General features: G+C 40.1%; 1 protein-coding gene across 10 annotated transcripts in view; it reads right to left on the minus strand.

The window, feature by feature from the left end:
* Mphosph9 (M-phase phosphoprotein 9) overlaps nt 1-20,774 on the minus strand; it is a 58,598-nt gene that overhangs the window by 17,153 nt on the left and 20,671 nt on the right. For 7 of the 10 annotated variants that reach the window (XM_010604332.3, XM_010604330.3, XM_010604329.2 and 4 more), the window contains exons 8-14: nt 17,969-18,094; nt 17,342-17,802; nt 16,364-16,519; nt 12,266-12,353; nt 8,000-8,215; nt 1,241-1,288; nt 173-237 (exon numbers count right to left, since the gene is read on the minus strand). In XM_010604332.3, coding sequence (XP_010602634.1) covers nt 173-237; nt 1,241-1,288; nt 8,000-8,215; nt 12,266-12,353; nt 16,364-16,519; nt 17,342-17,802; nt 17,969-18,094 — 1,160 coding nt within the window. The remainder of the gene's footprint in view (nt 1-172; nt 238-1,240; nt 1,289-7,999; nt 8,216-12,265; nt 12,354-16,363; nt 16,520-17,341; nt 17,803-17,968; nt 18,095-20,774) is intronic. The other 3 variants (XM_010604328.2, XM_010604327.2, XM_033762464.1) reach the window with 2 other exon arrangements.

Below are 20,774 nucleotides of genomic sequence, written 5' to 3' on the forward strand. Positions count from 1 at the left end.
TTTTTTTTTTTTTTTTTTTTTTGGTACAGGGATGGAACCCAGGACCTTGAGTTTGCATGGCAGGCGGCATGGGCTTCTCATGCTTAAAATCCTGAAGAAAAATTTTCTTATTTCCCTCAATACAGACTCTGTTAAAAAATGAGATATTTCCTTATTAGTAAGACAACTTTACCTTTTCAAGTCAGAAATCTGAGTATGTGCATCAAGCAATTTGTTCTCAGCTGTATTTAATGCATCCTATGAAAACAAAGAGAAAATTCAGATAACTCAAGATACACATTTCTATCTATTCTTTTAATTCAAAATGCATCACACGGGCTGGGGATTTAGCTCAGTGGCACCGCACCTGCCTCACAAGCGCAAAGTCCTGAGTTCAATCACGGTACCAAAAAAAAAAAATGCATAACACAGTACCACTCTAAAGCCAAACCAGCTGGCTACAAATTAAACAGATACTCAGCAAGCATGGGATCAACCAGCACCGGGACAAGTAACAGGAAAAACAAGAGGGCAAGACACAGGCCTGCACATGTCACCCTGTTTAAGTCCCCTGCAAGATACTGTAGCGCATTATGCTTTGCTTAGTTGGAAACAGTTCTGACCACACATTTGATTAACAGATTCACAGAAGGAAAGGAGAAATAATACCTTTGCCAACAATGTGATTCGTTCCTGAATCCAGAGCCCTTGCTGTCTGGCTGAGCAGCCACGAAGCCTGCATGCCAGCCAAATGACACGCACGGGGCCCACCTGCCTGCAGCGTTATTACAAGGTTGCATCAGTGCAAATATGTAGTCTCCAAACAGTCTAGTGAGAAATAAGCTCATACATTCCCACAAAAAACCTAAGGCCCTGCCTCGCAAGTGCAAGGGCCCGAGTTCGATCCTTGGTACTAAAAAATAAAAATAAAAAAATCTAAGGCTTTGCAAATAAAAAATTTATATTGAAGCAGTATTAATTAATTGCATCTGTGTGAGTCCTTATGCTCTTGAACAATTTAACCTCAATCCATCTTAAATGCAATAACCATTCCAAAGTGCTTATTAAATGAATTAGCTATCTAACTTGTGCATCAAATACGGCAGATATTTGAAAACAGGGATAACAACAAGAGGATGAACATGTGGACTCCTTTACAGAGTGAGGGGTGGAGGAGGAGAAGAAAGGCTCTGGTCTTTTAAGGCCCATCCAGGGCTTCTGTCGCTACATGAAATCCAGGACAAGGACCATGGTCCCTTACCTTTACTTGTCTGTGTTCCTTTCCCAGGGAGTCATACTCTCCTAACAGCTACGAAGAAAAACAATTGTATCACACAATTAAACATTATGACAGCCAAGGGACAGTCTAAAAACTAACAGCTCACACCGTTCAAAACTGGTCATGCAAAAGAAAGATTAACATATTACTGATGATGTGGGTAAATGGTGTATGATTCCTGATATTATTCTTGCAAATTTCTTCATGCCTTCCTTCCCTCCTTCCTTTCTTTTTCTTTCTTTCTTTCCTTCTTCCTTTTTTTGTGAGTCAGGGTCTCCCCATGTAGTACAGGCTGGCCTTGAACTCACTTTGTATCCCAGTCTGACCTCAGAGCTCTCAGCAATCCCCCTGATTCAGCCTACCAAGTACTAGGATTATAGGCATGTACCACCTCACCTGGCATTATTCTTGCAAATTTTTAAGTTTAAAATTACCTCAAGAGTAAAAATAATATTCAATTCCCTTGAAGTAGTTTATCTGACTAAAATTTATTTGCACTGTCCTTTGTTGAATTGTTACATGTTACTTCCTATTTTTTCTAAGATAGGGTCTCACTAAAGTTCAGGCTGGCCTCGAACCCACAGTGATCCTCCTGCCTCAGCCAGGATCACAGCTGTGTTCTACCATGCCTAGCTTGAATTGTTACATATGATGTTTTGCTAAGCTAGCTCTATAGAATAAAAGTACAATGCAACATACTATATAATATCTACTATGTCATATCATGTGATACATAATACTATAATAGAACCAATTAATTATAATTAATTTACTTTTAAAATACATATATTGAGACCTCCAGTTAAAGACAGATACACCACACAATTTTCTCCTCTTTATCTGAAATCCCAGTAAATTAACAATGAAGAAATCAAAGAGAAAACAAAAGTGGTGACCATAAAAGGTAAGATATTTTAATAAAAGACCATTTTGAAAGTAAACAGAGCCAGGAGCACAAAACTGTGACCCCAGAAGTCTGGGAGACTCAAGCAGGAGGATCATCAATTCAGGCCAGGCTAAGTAACAGACTTAATAAGACCCTGTTTCAAAACAAGGCAAAGACCAAAGCACCTGGGCAGGGTAGAGGGGTTGCCACACCAAGGGCCTGCACTGAGGACTGTGGACAAAGGGAGGCGCTCATGACCTGAAGCCCACATTGAGAGGTGGACAGGGTGAAGCACAGGCCTGACCCTGGGCAGCTGGCTGAAGTTCCTTGAGCACAGTGTGAAGAACAAACAGATGAGAAATAGAAGTCAGTATAAAACAGACATTTAAATCAAAGGTTAACTCACAGAAACAATGGATTAACACTAGAGAAATCGGCCTGGCGTGGTGGCGCATGCCTGTGATCCCAGCACTCTGGAAGCTGAGGCAAGAGGATCACCATGAATGAGTTCAAGGCCAGCCTGGGCTACAGAGTGAGATTCTGTATCAAAAAACAAAACACTAGAGAAACCACTGAAGAGAATCATAATTAATACCTCACATTCATAAGACAAGAACAGAAAACCGTGAAAAATGAGGAATCAGGAAAAAGGGCTTAGAAACTAAAAATGAGGGCCAGGGATGTAGCTTAGTGGCACTGCACCTGCCTGACAAGTGCAAGGTCCTGAGTACTGAGGGGAAAAAAATGACTAAAAGTGAAACAAATAAATGTAATATTAAGACCAAAAGAAAGAACAGGCCAAAATGAAAACTAAAAGTCTTAGAGAATCAACCCATCTGTTGAAATACATCTGTTGGCAAAAAGTTCCAGAAAGTACAGAGAAAATAAAAGATAGGAAATTAATCAGGAAGTGACATTAACAGATTCTGCAGAACTGTGGGACAGTAAGGTATGCAGTGGAAGAATCTGTGCCCCTAGTCAGAGCATACTGCTGCGAAATTTCAGAACACCAAGGATAAATAAGATGCTGGAAATTTTCCATAAGAAGAGGAAGAAGATCCTATTCAAAAGAAATAAGCAATATTATTAGCCTGGTGTGGTGGCCCAGCCTGTAATCCCAGCACTATGGGAGGCTGAGGCAGGAAAGTCATGTACTTACATGCCCAGCCAGGAAAAATTACTTTTTTTTTTTGAGACAGCATCTCACTTTGTATTTCATGCTGGCCTCAAACTTGTCGCGATCCTCCTGAATGCTGGGATCACAGGTGTGTGCCACCACTCCCAGAGTGCACACCTTTAAAAGAACAAAAGTGGGGGAAGGGGAGGACTGAGGGTGGTAAAGCACTTGCTTAGCATGCATAGAACTCTGGGTTTGATCCTTAGCATCAGCACTGCAAAAAAAGAAGTGAACCTCCATAAAAGTACCACAAATTGATGGTGCAAGTACGTAATCACAGCTTTCTGAGAGGCTGAGGCAAAAGGTTCAGAAGTCCGAGCCCAGCCTGGGCAACTCAGCAGCTTACTAAGACCCTGCCTCAAAATAAGAAAATGCAATAAGGGTTGGGGATCTAGCTTAGCGAGAAGGCCCTTGGATCAATCTCTAGTACCAAAAGCAAAATAAAACAAAAAATCACAAAGTACACACCAAGAACAGATAAATACAATACCTATAACTATTTTATATTAATCACATTGAGAAGTTAAAAGGTCTGACTATACCAAGCACTGGAAATAATCCAGAAAACTATGATGTCTCATACCCTACTGACAGGGAAAATAAACTGCACAACCACCTCAGAGAACAGTTTAGCAATATGTAGTATAGAGGACAATGCTCATATCTGATGTCTCGGACATCAGGCTCTGAGAGATTCATTCACATGAGACTGTTCCCTAACAACCTCCACGGCACTATTTCTAGCCCACAAGCCATTGCAGAATCTTGCTATGTCCCATCAAGGGGTGATAAAGATTTCCCCTCCCCTAAACCCTGTGCAGAACTTTGAGACTCTCTAAAAAACAGAATGTGCTGGGTATGGTGGCACACACCTGTTATCCCAGCCCTTGGGAGGCTGAGGCAGGAGGATTGCTCTGAGTTTGTGACCAGCCTGGGCTACATAGTGAGTTCCAGGTCAGTCTCAACTACATAGTGAGACCCCATCTCAAAAAATCAAAATAAATAAAATAAAATAGGGCCAAGGATTTAGCTCAGTGGTTCTGCAGCCTGCCTCACAACCGCAAAGACCTGAGTTCAATACCCAGTACCAAAATAAAATAAAATACAGAATGTGGCATGGTAATGCTGTATGACTTCAAGGCATCAAACGTCTTTAGAAGACATGGCTGATGTCTGTCCTTAATATTTGGCCAGGTAGAAAAGCTCTAAAATGTTATAAACTGAGCTTGACAGGAGATTCCAGTCAGAGCTCAAAAGACCAGAAATACAGATAAGACCAAGCTCACAAGGTTTCAGTTGGATATAAGGACTCCACTGGCAGTTGGACCAGAGACCATGTGCTATGCACTGGTCGAAAATTTGTCTAGCTAGGCATGGTGGCACATGCCTGTACTCGCAGCACTTAGGAGGCTGAGACAGGAGGACAACCATGAGTTCAAGGCCAGCTTGAACTATACAGTGAGACCCTATCTCAAAAATACTCCCTCCAAAAATTGTCTAAAATTGGTTCACGTCATGAGACTTCGCAGGAGACCGAGATTAGGGGGCAGACTAATAAATTTGGCAGAGGAACTTACAGGACAACCCATCATTCAGGCGGTAGCATGGCTGTTAGGTGCTTTTAGCTAGCTTTACAATGAGAATCAGGAGCAAACAGCATAGCACAGAGATTTTTAGTTTTTAGTTCTGCCAGTAAATAAGTGCCTGTAAGTTTTGGCCAGGAGCTTGGTTGCTAAAAAGATGAACATGAAGAAGAAGCCAAGCCCTTTACATCAAGACACTAGAAAAGATGTCTTAAGGACACCTCAGAAATCAGCAAGACCTCCATTTTCACAGGCTACGAGATGTAACAGTGGAAGACCTTGCTTTGAGAAAAGAGCCCCATGGAACCTAGCTCATTCAGGGCCAGATAGAAAAAGAGTATCCCTCAAGCTCAGCCATCCAGGCACTCAGAAGCTTCTGCCACCGTGATCCAAGGGGGCCCAGCCAGTGCTTGAGTGGGCAACAGACACTGCAGTCAACCACATGGTGCTAGTTTCACAGGTGTGCACAATGCAAGAGTTGTGGAGTCATGGAGATTCCCCCAGATTTCAAAAGGAGGCCTGGGAGGACAGGCAGTGTGCACCTGAGAGGGCACTGTGTGAAGCTGTGAGAATGAAGCCAAAAGCACAGTGAAGACCCCAGGAAAACAGAGAAATCGAGAATGTGAAACATTTGCTGAAAAAGGCCCAGGGAGTGAGCAGAGCAAGCCCAAGAGAAAAGCCATGAGAGCTGCATCTGGCAGTGCTGCAGGGGAGGGCTACCTACACCATGTGGGGAGCACATCTTGCCACAGCATGTCCTCAGTGTTGGGCAAGGAACTATGGGATTTAATGCCTGCCCTGATGAGTTTTGGTACTGCTTTAGTCCAATTTTTTTCTACCTTCCTGTTGCTTTTAAAATGGGAAAGTTTGAATAGTTTCTCTGGTATGAAAAACTAAAAGTGTAAATAAGTCAAATGCTCTTTGCTTTTAAAATGGGAAAGTTTGAATAGTTTCTCTGGTATGAAAAACTAAAAGTGTAAATAAGGTTCAAATGCTATAATTGATAGTGTGAAATAGGAAGAAAATGGCTAAAGGGAAAGTGGGAAGGGGAGGGGAAAGGAAATAAGGAAAAAGAAAAATGAAAATAGGAAAAAATGGAAACAAAGTCTTTGTAAATAGGGAAAGGTGAGGGGGGTGAAGGGAGAGAAGGGGGATGGGGAAAAATAAGAAAGACTTATCGTGTAAAGGTACAAGATCCCAATGACAAATGTGACTGCATTGTTTGCTTTAAATGTAACAATAAGCTTAATGGGAAAAAAATTTTTTTAAATAAAAACAAAATGGGAAAGTTTATTTTGTGCCATTTTATATTGGCAGTGTTTAACTTTCTGTTTTTGGAGGGGAGGAATGGGGACCAAACTCGGGACCTTGTGCTTGTGAGGCAGGCAAGGGAACCACTGAGCCAAATCCCCAGCCCTTTAACTTTCTTTTTGATTTTTATAAGGATTCACACCTAAAAGTTTGTCTTGGCTTTCAGAAAAGAAGACTTTGGACTTTTTCAGCAATGCTGAAACTGTTAAACTTTGGTCTCATAGAGATGAACTAAATGCATTTTACATCAAGAGACACACGAGTCTTCTGGGGCCAGGGGCACAATGTTGTGCTTTGGATTTGGAATGTCCCCTGTAAGCCTCATGTGTCTAGTGGGCTTCTGAAAGGTGACTGGATCGTAGGGACACTCTGGCTGCTATTAGCAGGTAGGGCCTAGTTAGTCAGGTCACTGGGTCATGGAAGAGTGTATCTCTCTCCTTGGCTGCTTCCATCACTCTCTGCTTCCTGGTGGTCATGATGTGATTAACATTTCCTCTGCTGTGCCCTTCTGCCATGTTGCCCAACCTTGGGGCCAGCGGACTATGAAAATGTCAGCCAAAATAAAGCTCTCCTTTAAAATGTGTTGCCAGGAATTTAGTTCAGGGGTGCCTCAAGTTCGATCTCCGAAACCAAAATAAATAAATAAAATGTGAATGTCAGGTATTAGTAACAAGAAAATGACTAAGACACTCAGCATTCTGGATAATGAGCCGGGAGGACTGAGAGTTCAAGGTCAGCCTGGACTACCCTGTCTCAAAGAAAAAAAACAAAACAAAACAAAACAAAAACAAAAGATGCAGAATATTCAATGCAGCACAATAGCATTTACAAAAAGTTTTAAGACATGCTAAAGAAGTAACTTTGGTTACAGATACATACAGTCATGATCACAGACAGATAAAGGAATTATATTCACATAATTTAGGTCAGTTACTCCCACGAAGGCAGAGGTAATCAGAAAAGGGTACATGAGAAACTTCAACCACAGTTGTAATATTTATTTTTTAAGATGCCCATGGTAGCTCCATATATATTGCTATATTATCGTTCATATTTTTTATATATTTGAAATATTTCAAATACACTTAAATGAAACCAATAAATGAAAGATAAAAGTAGCAATACAGCATATCTCAGAAATGTTCACAGGAAAAAAACAGGTGCCAACATGATGAACTTCATACACAGTTTAAGAACCTATGAAACATTAACAGTAGCCAGGTGCAGTGATAGGCCTATAATCCCAGAACCCTGGGAAGCAGAGGCAGGGGAATTCCAAGATTAAGGCAAGTCTGAGCAATTCAGCAAGACCCTGTCTCAAAATTTAAGTATATAAATAAATAAATACATAAAAAGGGATACACAACCTGCAACCTTATTTAGTATTAATGTTATTATGCATCCAATTTTTAGCTTTTTTGTTTTTGTTTTTGTTTTGTTTTTTCGTACTCAGGACCTTGTGCTTACAAGGCAGGCAGTGGAACCACTGAGATAAATCCCCAGCCCTATGCATCCAATTTTTAAGTGAAAATAAATCAAAGTAAAAATTCAATCAAACCTGCTCTAAACCTGGCTCACAGCATTTTACCCTGCCAGGCACACAGGGAGCACAATAGCTCAGAAAGTGATCTGCTAGAGACAGAAAAGGACAGAGCAAGGCCTGCCTTCTGAAGTTCTGACTTCCTGCTGCAGGCTAAGCCCCAACCACCTCCATCCCGCACTCGGAAGTAATCACCACAAATTGCAAGAGCACACAGTCAGAGTTCCTACTATTTGTTACTTACATCTTGAAACATTTTGCTTTCTTGTTTTAACCTAGCTTCTTTATCAACTGAGAGTTTGTATGCATTCTCAAATGCTTCTTCTAAATCCTGCAGTCTAGATTTTAGTCGAATGATGGTATTGTCTTTTTCTTTATTGCTTGTTCTCATTTCCTCAATTCGTTCCTGCAAAATTTTGGAGGTACTACTGGCTGCACTGAAGTGTTCTCTCAAATCATTCTACAAAATAAAGATGAAGACAAGGCATTTTATTTATTTATTTCAGCACTAAGAACTTAACTCAGCACCTTGCGCTTGCAAGGCAGGCAGTGGAACCACCAAGCTAAATCCCTGGCCCAAGATAATGTATTTTTATTAAAAAATAGACAACACAATAATATTATGGGCAATATATTTCTAAAAGAAAGCATACAAATTGAAATAAATATACTTAATACTTTGATTTATCCTGAGATCTAGAATCTAGAAAGAATTACTCTACTAGAACAACTCCTTGAAATTATGCTAAGGTAGAGAAAACTAGCGTCATCGGCCTTATGATTCTAGGACTCATTAAGCTAATAGTGCCTATGAATCACCTTATGAGGAAAAACAAGCACTGCTATAAGATAAATTATTCTGAAAGTCTGTTAGCCAAGATTAATATGCGGAGGGGAGGCAATACTTACCGATTCTCTCACTAGAAAAACAGAAAATTCAAAATGCATCTGATATGTTAAAGTTTATTCAGTAATTATTTCTAGAATAGCCACAATGTGCAAGGCACTAGGGTGCTATCAATTTAAGATTGAAGCTGGGCAAGGTGGCATGCCAGTAGTCTCAGCTACTTGAGAGGCTGAGGCAGGAGGATCACTCAAGCACAGAAGTTTGAGACAAAGCTGGAAAACACAGCAAGACCCCATCTCAAAAAAACAATCAAAAAAAAAAATGTTAAGTTAACAACAAAGTTAGTAACTCCTAACTTCATGAAGTTTACAGTTTAGGAGGAGACAAAAATAACTTTAAAAAGCATCAAAGACAGAAACAATGTACAGAACAAAACATGCATTTTTAACCAACATTTTATTTACAAGGTTACATATAAAAGAATAAAACTTGGTAATACCTAGGGAAATGAAATAAAAGTAAAAGTTAATGCATTTGGGCCAGGGATTTAGCTCAGTGGTTCAAGCGCAAGGATATAAGTTTGATCCCAGGTACCAAAGGAAAAAAAAAAAAGCACTCCTAATTATCTACTCAAGGAAACTGAAAACATGTACACATAAAATCTTTTTTTTTTTTTTTTTTTCTGTACAAGTGATCAAACTCGGGTCCTAGCATTTGCAAAGCAGGCAGTGGAACCACTGAGAAGAATCTCCAGCCCTACACATAAAATCTTGTACAGAGGACACCCCATTCAGGACCCGTCTTGTCTCTCCTGAGCTACTCTAATTGGGCATTCTGATTCCCCAGTAAATTAGTAAATTTTCCTGTTCTCCAAAAAAACCACCACCCTTGTACAGAGAGAAGGTGGCTAGGTGGTAGAGCATATACTCAGCATGCTCAAAGCCCTGGATTCAGTCTTCAATTCCTAGCACAAAAAGAAAGTACATATCTAAGGAAATATTCTTTTTTTTTGAGACAAGGTCCCACTATGTAGTTGAGACTGAACTGGAACTCACTATGTAGCCTAGGTTGGTCTTGAATTCACAGAGATCCTCCTGCCTCAACCTCCCGAGTGCTGGGATTACAGTCGTGAGCCACCATGCCCAGTTAAGGAAATATTCTTAATAGCCAAAGGGTGGAAACAATCTGAACACCCCCCACCTGATGAATAAACAAAATATGATATCCACATAACAAAATACTGACCATTAAAAGGCTGACGCACTGATAGTTGCTGATAAAGTTAAAAACAGAAGTAAAAGAGTCCAGACATAAAAGACCAACATGGCTCATGATTTTATTTACATCAATATCCTGAACAGAGAAATCCACAGAAATAGAAAGAGAAGCCAGGCAGGAAGATTATCTTGAGTTCAAGGCCAGCCTGGACTACACAGTAAGACCTTGTCTCAAAAAACCAAAAAAAAAAGAAAGAAAGAAAGAAAGAAACAGAGAAGCTGTGTTTGTAGGGGTTGGGGACAGGAATGCCTTGGGTGATGGCAAATGAATATGGAGTTTTAAACCCCATCCTCTATACTGGGAACTGAACCCAAGGGAAAGCTGTGGCACATCCTCAGCTCTTTTAAAAATTTTATTTCAAGGGCTGGGGATTTAGCTCAGTGGTGCCACACCTGCCTGGCAAGTTCAAGGTCCTGAGTTCGATCCCCGGTACAAAAAAAAAACAAAACCACTTTATTTTGAGACAGGGCCTCACTAGGCTAGAGTTGAAGTTGCAATCCTCCTGACTCAGCCTCTCTAGTAGCTAGGATTACAGGTGTGTGCAACCACACTTAGTTGGAATTCCTTTTTTTTGGGTAGCAGGGATCAAACTCAGGACCTTGCACTTGACAGGCAGGCAGCCACACTACTGAGCTAAATCTCCAGCCCTGGAATTCCTTTCTGATTGAGGAAAATGTCCTAATAACTGATAGTAAAGATGGTTACATACTCAATTTACTAAATATTGAATTATATACTTTGAAAGGATGAGTTTTACGATATTCAAATTATATTAAAAAGCAAACAAAATCTTTGAAAGGATAAAAGCATACAGTACCACATGAAGCCAGCATTAAAGAAAATACAAAGCTACTCGGTAAGATCCTTAAGAAGACAATGTTATAACATGCATAGGAGTAGGCAAAGACTTCTTGAACAAAACCCAGACAGCACAGGAAATATTACAAAGAATCAACAACTGGGAACTCATCTTATTAAAAAGCTTTTGCACAGAAAAGAAACCACCAACAGAGTGAAGAGACAAACTCACATAGTGGGAAATTATTTTTCCCAGCTATTTAGAAAGACTGTTATCTAGAATATATAAAGAACTAAAAAAAAAAAAAATCAGCCCCCCCCAATTTAAAGAACAATTGCAAAAATGGGCATCTGAAATAAAGATACTTGTCAGATAAAGAATTAGAAACAGCAAATAAATATATGAAAAAGTGTTCAACATCACTGGTCATTCAAGAGATGTAAATTAAAATGCTGAGATTCCATCTCACTCCAGAAAGAATGTCTGCTATCAAGAAATCAACCAATAACATCTGGGGATTCAGCTTAGGGGTTCTGCGCCTGCCTCACACAGAAGTCAACAAAAAAATAAATGCTGGAGGGACTGTGGGGAAAAGGAACCCTTGTCCACCACTGCTGGGAGTGCAGACTGGTGCAACCACTGGAAATCAGTGTGGAAATTTCTCAAAGAACTAAAATGAGATGTTCCATTTGACCCAGCTATTCCTTCTCTTGTTATCTTCCCAAAAGAATTAAAAGAACCCTACCACAGTGATATGTGCTCAGCCATGTTTATAGCAGCACAGTTTGTAATAACTAAATCTTGGAAACAGCCTAAATGCCCATCAACTGATCAATGGATAAAGAAGATGTTTTTTTAATACAATGGAGTACTACTTACAGCTAAATAGATGGACCGTGAGAACCATACTCTTAAGTGAAATAAATCAGACACATTTTGGGGTTTTGTTTTGCTTTGTTTTTTGGTACCGGAGATCAAACTAGGCACCTTGCGCTTGCGAGGCAGGCGGCGGCACCACTGAGCTAAATCCCTGGCCTAAACACATGTTTAAATACTGCCTTGTGGGCCAGAGGTTTAGTTCAGTGGTTCTGCCGCCTGCCTTGCAAGAGCAAGGACCCAAGTTCAATCCCTGGTACAAAAAAATAATAAATAAATAAAAACTGAATTGTTTCTCTGCTGTGAGAAACTGTAAGTGGAAATAAGGACTGAGATGGATGTTGGGAAATGGGACAAAAGTATTCAAATTTGAAGGAGAACAAGGGAGGAGGGAGGGAGAAAGGAAGGAAGGGACAAGAAAAAAAGTGGAAACAGAAGGAAAAAATAGAAACAAAGCTTTTGTACACAGGGAGAGGAGGGGGTTTGGGGGTGGAATAAAATTTAAAAAAAAATTTTTTTTTTTGGTACCAGGGATTGAACTCAGGATCTGCATTTAAGAGGCAGGAGGCAGAATAACTGAGCTACATCCCTGGCCCAAAGTAAACTTTATTTTAAAAAATGAGTTCCTTGAGTTCAGTTGATAAAATGGTTTTTTTAAATCATTAAGTCACTAGGATAAAAAAAAAACAGAAAAAGAAAGGAGTACTTACCACTTCTATTTCCAGAAAGTTATTCTTATTTTCTAATGTTCTCACATGACCAGTAGCTTCAAGCAAAGCACTATCCAACTGGCTACATCTAAAAGCCATAAGTACATTTTCAATTAGAAAGTAAAATAATTTCTCTTAAAAGTATGACATTAAAAAAACAAAAGGGCTGGGGATTTAGCTCAGGGGTTCCACCACCTGCCTCACAAGCACAAGGTCCCGAGTTCAATCCCCAGTATAAAAAACAACAAAATAAGAATTTTAATAAACAATAGTATTACATAAATCTAACTGATCCACCAATATCTAAAACTAATCTCCAGAATGACTTAAAACCAAGACGCTATTTTAGTGAAATATACCCCAAAGAACTGTAAGCTATTCTAGTATATGGGGAAAGTAACAGGCTAAAATAACGATATGAAAGATCCCTAAAAAATATTAAATGGGGCTTAGAGTGTAATTCAGTGGCAAAGCATATGCTTAGCATGTGTGAAGCCCTGGTTCAATCACTAGCATCAAACAATAATAATAATAATAATAATAAGCCAGGCATGGTGGCGCACACCTGTAATCCCAGCACTTGAGAGGCTGAGGCAGGAGGATCACTGTGAGTTTGAGACCAGCCTGGGCTACATAGTGAGTTCCAGGTCAGTCTCAACTACATAGGGAGACCCTGTCTCAAAAAAGAAATAATTAATAATAATAATATCAGGCTAGGGATTTAGCTCAGTGGTGCCACCACCTGCCTTGCAAGCACAAGGTCCCAAGTTTGATCCCTGGTATCGAAAAAAAGAAAAAAGATAATAACAGTAGTAATAATATACATTAAGTGAAAAGCATAGCATGAAAAGATATTTAAATAATCAATCTCACAGTAGCTCTCTGCACAATAGGCAAAAGGTGGAAGCAACACAAATGTCCTTCAACAGATAAACAGATAAAAATATACACACTGGACTGAATCTTAAAAAGGAAGGAAACTCTGATATGGGCTGCCACATTATGTTGGGTGAGATGAGTCAGTTATAGAGGACAGGGCCAGGGATTTAGCTCAGTGGTTTCACTGCCTGCCTCGCAAGCACAAGAGCAGGAGTTCAATCCCTGGTACCAAAAAAAAGAAAGAGGAATCAATTACAGAAGGACAAGTACTATATGACTCTACTTACGCTAGCAATTAAGTTTAAAGAAAGAGAAAGCAGAACAGTGGTTGCCAGGGGCTGGACAGAGGGTAACAGGGAACTACCGTTCAACCAGTAGAGAACTCCAGTTTTGCAAAATGAAAATAATTCTGGACGTGGCGGGAGCAATGGCTGCATAACAACATGAATTTAATTTAAGCCACTGAACTCTACACTTAATGTTTTGGTTAAAATTAAAATTTTTAGGGCTGGAGACTTAGCTCAACAGTGCCGAGCCTGCCTGGCAAGCACAAGGTCCTGAGTTTGATCCCCAGTACCAAAAAAAAAAATTTTTTTAAAGGCCAGGCATGGTGGCACACGTCTGCAATCCTAACACTTGGAAAGCTGAGGCAGGAGGATCATTGCAAGTTTAAGGCCAGCCTGGACCACATAGCAAGATCCTGTTTCAAAAAAAAGAGACAAATTAAAATTTTGAAAAAGCAAGATAGAGAAATCCATACAAAATATACTGAACTTACTTTCGGGGGAAAAAAAATCTACTTGTATGCATTATGATTGCTGGAAGGATGCAAAAAATTGATATTGATACTAGACATTATGTTAGGGAGATTTATTATCAATCTTAGCATGAATGTATTCTTATAAAAATTTTCGGGCCGGGGATTTAGCTCAGCAGTTCGGTGGCCTGCCTTGCAAGTGCCAGGACCCGAGTTCAATCCCTAGTACCAAAACAAATTTTTTTTTCTTTGTAAAATTAATTACCACAGATCCTCAAAATAACAAAATACATAGAATTCAGCTATTATTTGACAATGTTTCATGACGTACTGTGAATAAAAAGAGCATTATTTATGTAGCACTCATTATGTGCTAGGTCTGTGTTATACACTTTATATTTAGCCTCATAATCTTTCAAATTAAATTAGGATCACTGCCAGTCCCGCTTCAGAAACGAGCAAACCAAGTGCAGTTGGCCGGTGGCGGAAGGCCCCTCGGGGGTCCGCAGTTTAGCTGAGGTGTCTGGGAGGCTCTCCAGTGAGGGAAGCACACTCTCCCTCTAAGCTCCACTCTCAGCCCTTCCCCAGGTTCTCAGCCAGGAGGCGAGGAGGTCCTGCTTCTAACTCCAAGCCTAGCGTGCTCAGATGAAATACTGACAGGACTGGTTCTTTCTGTCTTGCTTTGTTTCCAGTGCTGATCATTAAACCCAGAGCCTCACTGAGCTGTGCCCCTCAGCCTGGGAAGACTGTTCTTGGAAGAAAGATAATTTAACTAGTCACATGTGAGTGTGCTAACTGGATTCCACCATGTTTATTACCACACTGGTTCTGCTATCCCAGCGATCACTGTCCCCAGAGTCACAGCTGTGCAGCCATAAAGATCTGCTATCACAGCTGGCTGCAGCATAAGCATTCCTGGCCCCATGTGCAGTACTGGTGGAATTTTCAATTTGCAAAGTTTTGTGGAAAAAAACAAAGCAGGTATATGCACTGATAACAGTGGTTTTTGGTTCAGAATTATCTTTCCAGTTCTAAAGTTCTACAACTTCTTATTTTGCTTCTACTGTCTTGTGTAACACAGCTTTCTCCTGGAAGCCACATCAAATCCTTTTGGCAGGTGAGAAAAAACAATGTGCTCAGCTGCCTGGCACTGTTACACTGACTGCATCCTGGCCTGCACTACCATTAACTGGTGCCACACAGCAACTGATTCAAAGCCTGTTCACTGCTCCATCCACAGGGACTTACTGACAAGCCCACTAGCACTTCCTAGACAGCAGGGTGTTGTAATTAGCTACTGTTCACTGGGTGACTTTATCAGGACTCTATCTTTAACATAAAAAAGCCACCATACCTGTTGTGATCATTACCTTTCTCTTTTCTTTCCCTTTTGGTTTTTTGGGACAAGACCTCACTATATGGTTCAGGCTGGCCTTGAACTCACCATGGAACCTAGCCTGGCCTCAAACTCATAGTGATCCTCCCACCTCAGCCTCCCAAGTGCTGGGATTGCAGGCATGCGCCACCATGCCCTGTTTATTAGTTTTTTTTGTTTTGTTTTTTTGGGTGTTTTTGAGGGGTGGGGTTTGAGCAGGGTCTCAACTATGTAATTGAGACTGACCTGGAACTCACTATGTAGCCCAGGCTGGTCTCAAACTCACAGGGATTCTCCTTCCTCAGGCTCCACTGGGATTACAGGCATGTGCCACCATGCCCAGCTGTTTTTTTGGGTTTTTTTGACAGATAGTCTCACTAAGTTGCTAAATTGCCCAGGCAAGGCATGAACTTATAATTCTTCTGCCTCATCCAGGACTCCATAGTACTAATCTTTCCATAAATGATATGGGAATGATTGTACCTATACGTAAATGGTTGTACCTATACAAAGTCTGCCTGCTTCCATACTCTGCCAATAGGAAGAAGCCCATGACTTCATGTAAGTTATTAACGTATTATATAAGATTGGCTCAAAGCTTTAAAACTGGTTAGGCCTAGGTACAGTGGCACATGCTATGCAATGCCAGCCACGCAGGAGTTTCAGAAGCTCAAGAAGAGCCTGAACAACTTAGCAAGCCTCTTTCAAAATAAAATTTTCAAAAGGGGCTGGAAATGGGCCAGGGATTTAGCTCAGTGGTGCCACCACCTGCCTCTCAAGTGTAAGGTCCTGAGTTCGATCCCCAGTACCAAAAAAAACAAACAAAAAGGGGCTGGAAATGTAGCTTAGTAGCATGTGCAAAGTAGTATCTCTTCTAGCATGTACAAGGCCCTAGGTTCAGTTTGCCAGTACCACGCATGCACACATGCACGAATACACACATACATACACAACTTGTCAAATGTCTCTCTGCTAAAATTCAAATCTAAAATATATGCTTTCAAGGTGTTTTTAATCATAATATATTATACTCATGTAGAAGTAATAGGTTCGAATTGCAGAAATAATAACATCGGTTACATTTTACCTATCTATAAGAATTTGATTGGTTTTCTTCCACTCTTCAATTGCAGAAGTTTCTTTTGCCTCCAGCTTCTGTTTCAAACTATTTATTTCTGATTCATAATAAGCGCGAAGATCTGCTATGTGTCGAGCATGCTTTTCCTTCAGATTCTGCCTAATCCTGTTGGTGAGAGCAAAAAACATCATCAGGAAAGCACATCCCTGCTTTCCATCCCACAAGAGAAACCAAGAGCACAGTTATTCTTCCAGGCGAAGTACAGGCTGCTTACATCGCACATCCCCAGAAAATAGAGTCGACGCTCTGCATGCTCCAGCAGCTTCTACATGCAAGACTGTTTTCATTCACTATGGTCTCCTAGGTGCCTTTGTCAGCACCCTGTCTTCACCTTACAAGGGGCCTCGGGATTTAGCTTAGTGGTAGAGCACCTGCCCAGCATGCAGGAAGCCCTACAGGTTTTTGTTTTGTTTTGTTGTTGTTGTTGTTACTGGGGATCAAACTGAGGACCTTGTACCTGTGAGGCAGGCACAACACCACTGAGCTAGATCCCCAGCCCAGCCTTTGTTTTTTGGTTTTTTTTTTGGAACTGGGGATCAAATTTGGGTCCTTGTGCTTGCAAGGCAGGCGCTGGAACCACTGAGCTAAACCCCGAGCCCAAGCCTTGGGTTTTTATGTTTTTTTTTTGGTACCAGGGATTGAACTCAGGTCCTTGCGCTTGCAAGGCAGGCCACCGAACCGCTGAGCTAAATCCCCGGCCCTAGTGTTAGGTTTTTTTAATCTCCAGCACCAGAACAAAGGAAAATGACAATAAAGTGAAAAAAAAAAAAACACAAATAACTTAGTTCTTAGATGCTGTCTTTAAAATAATGCTGCTTGTCTTTAAGATTTTATACATTAATAAGTTTTAACAAAAACTTTTTTATTATTCAATCAAACACAATAGGAAATCTATTAATAGTACAAGCCATTCACTGAAATACATACTTAGACAATATCACAGGATCTTCCAGAGAAGTCAATGAAATGCATTCTGGGACACTGTTGGCTGTACCTGGAAGCTGGGACTGACTGACCAAGGATGAAGCTGCCATGACAGTGTTTTCTTCATCTACAGTGTTGACCGAGATGTCATTGCTAGTCAACGTATACACTGAAGGAAATGGGGAACTGGTCCTACTTTCATTTTGGAATGCATGGTTCTTCCACGAGTCCACTGGTGAAGCTTTTGCATTTAACGGATATTTTGGGAACCCAGATAACTGAGAGGTGACATTACTTGCTTGTGAAAAGGAGTCGATGTCAGAGTGACTTGACATACTTGGTTCCAGAACAGAGTCTGGTGAGAAGGATACTCTGTCATCAAGAGCATTCTGAAAGCCATGTGGGTGAGTCCCTGAAACCTGCTGATTTGGCTTCATGTGCAATGTCGGATCCAGAGTCAGGACCTAGAAATAAGACAGACAACCTTAAGGTCCTCCCTCAGTACCCAACTTCTTTTGCTGCATTTAAGTGAGAAGGCTTTAGTTCTCCTAGGGAAAAGAAAGCTTACAGTCAAAGTTAGAGGCATGAAGCACCTTTCATTTGCACTCAGCAGAATGTTGACAACTTTACCTCTGGCGGATGATTTGGGCTGGAAGCAGAGGTGAGATTCCTCTCAGGTAAATGCTTGTTTTCCCTTTGTTTTTTATGATAAATATCCTTCAGTGATGGTAGCTTCATCTCATTACTAGTATTAGACTTAAAGATAAATAAAGTTATTTAAAAAACATCAATGATGAGAAAATTTACTGATATCAAGATCAACACCATAAAAAAATTTTGAAAGATTTTAAATAAACTGAAAATGCAGACTGTCAGACTTTACAAGTTGAAAAGTCATTTCCTATTGAAAAGATAGGAAAAAATGTCATATCTCCTAACAATGAGTGCCAAGGGGGGAAAAATCGCAATTATCTAAAACCTAAATTATCTAGCAGCCCATGATTAATTCCAAAGAATAAAATTCTGGGTAGTCTGTGGTATGGGTTGAGTCTTGGACGTCCTCCAAAGGCTCCTGTGTCAAAGGCTTGGTCTTCGGCTCACAGTACTAGGGAGACTGTGAAACCTTTAAGAGGAGGGTCCTACAGTAAAGAAGCTACACCCGCAACATCTAGGAAGGAGATCCGAAGACTCTGGTCTCCTCCTTTCTCTGTTTGTCTCCAGGCCTCCATGAGGTGAGCACCTTCTCTGCTTTGTGGTCCCACCACAACGTACTGATTTACCACGAGACCAGAAGCAACATGGCCAGTGACCATGGACTGAAGCCTCTGAAACCTTAAGCCAAAATAACCCTTTCCTCCCGCTATTTCTTACATATTTTGCCACAGTATCAGAGTACTGACCAGCATAACCTCACTCAAAATAAGAACCAAGTTTTGAGGTGAACAAAGACTTCATAGTCACATACTGAAGCAGGACAAGAGAACTTTTGGCCAAATTTACTTCATGTGACTCAGGGTAAAAGTATCAAGAGATGGAGTTCCTTACTACAGAGTTATATTGATTCTTCTTTTTCTTTTTTTTTTTCTAGGTATCAGGGATCGAACAAGTCCTTGCACTTGTGAGGTAGGTGGCAGAACCACTGAGATAAATCCCTGGCCCATTATACTGATTTTTTAAAATAGTTGGCAGACAAAAAAAAGTTATATTTTCAATAAAAATAAACTCCTTTATTAATTAGTAAAATAAGACTTAACCCTAATTTTTAAAGCTGGAAATCAGGGCCTCGCTTCAATAAAAATGTCAGAAAGATAGGCCAGGGATTTGGCTCAGTGGATCTGCTGCCTGCTAATGGTTCATCTTATGCCACTATGTAAGTTGTTTTTCTCCACGGTTCTCGTACTTCCAAATAACCCAGCCATGCCTACATTTGTATAAAACGAGAACCCAAAAAAAAAAAAAAAAAAAAAAAAAAAAAAAAGTCAGAGTTGGTCTAAATTCCAGACCCTGAAATACTGGGCTTTATTTATCTCAAGAGGGATCTACTATAGTTTGCTAACGCTGGGCCTCAAATTTAAACTGTGGCCACAGTCTCTAATAAGATCACAGATTCAATAAGAGATATACTAAAAGAATAGTTGTCATATAACTTTAAGTGTAGTTCCATTTCTAGACCTACAAGGACTGCAGATTTTTTTTTACTTTTTTTCTGGGAATGGAGACTCACTATGCTCCCCAGTCTCATCTTGAATTTCTAGGATCAAGTCTTCCTCCATTCTCAGTCTACAAGCAGCTGAGACAACAGGCATGTGCAAGAGCCCCCAGCTCACTGTGAATTAATATTTTAGTAAATTCCAAAGCTTATGGACAGAACAATTAATTATACTTCTCATGTATAAATTAGAGACATTAATTTATTAAAACTAAGCCCACACTTCCCACAATCCTGGTTGGGGATTCCACAGTTTTGATACCAACAACCTGAAGGCCTTTTGCAAGCCCTGACCTTGTGGCAAGGAGCAGCACCGTCTATGGCCAAGGCCACACCCAAAGGAGGCTGCAGGGGGCTGGGTGAACCCGAGGAGCTTGTAGGTACACTCATAAGTACCAAAGTTCATTTGTTTCATAATATCATTTTCTTTACATATTTTAATATCTCTGAAGATGCATCTTGTAATTACTGGCATCTTACCAGTGCTATTAGCCAAGTAATAGCTGTAACATAATTGCCAGTGCCTGCTCAGAAGCAAGAATCAAAAACAGGGCCAGGGATTTAGCTCCGTGGTTCTGCCGCCTGCCTCACAAGCTCGAGGACCCGAGTTCAATCTCTGGTACCAAAACAAAAAGAAGCAAATATCAAAATCAAAAAAGGTGTTCACATAGTTGCTAACAGCTTGGAAGAAAAATCCTAGAGACTACAATGAAATTTCTGAGAACCAATATTTAAGGGAAAGGCTAATTTAATTAATTGCCCATGTTTAGCAACATGTTCCATCCTGTAGTTAAAAGTAAGCTAGTTCGACATAATTATTAAGCCAGGTAAAAACTCAGCACCAAGGCCTTATGTACTCTTTTTAAAGTAATGCTGAATCAGTAATACTCTTGATGGCCTGAAAGAAAATATGTACAAAAGCAAAGAAACCAACACTGAGTTGAAAAGAAGTTTAGCCAATTTTATTTCACAACATGTTCCATCCTGTAGTTAAAAGTAAGCTAGTTCGACATAATTATTAAGCCAGGTAAAAACTCAGCACCAAGGCCTTATGTACTCTTTTTAAAGTAATGCTGAATCAGTAATACTCTTGATGGCCTGAAAGAAAATATGTACAAAAGCAAAGAAACCAACACTGAGTTGAAAAGAAGTTTAGCCAATTTTATTTCATGTGCATTTTCCATTTTTTTTTTTTTTTTTTTTTTTTTTTTTTTTTTTTTTTTTTTT

Source organism: Fukomys damarensis, unplaced genomic scaffold (assembly GCF_012274545.1).
Source record: "Fukomys damarensis isolate Sample0158 unplaced genomic scaffold, DMR_v1.0_HiC HiC_scaffold_12, whole genome shotgun sequence".
Lineage (NCBI taxonomy): Eukaryota > Metazoa > Chordata > Mammalia > Rodentia > Bathyergidae > Fukomys > Fukomys damarensis.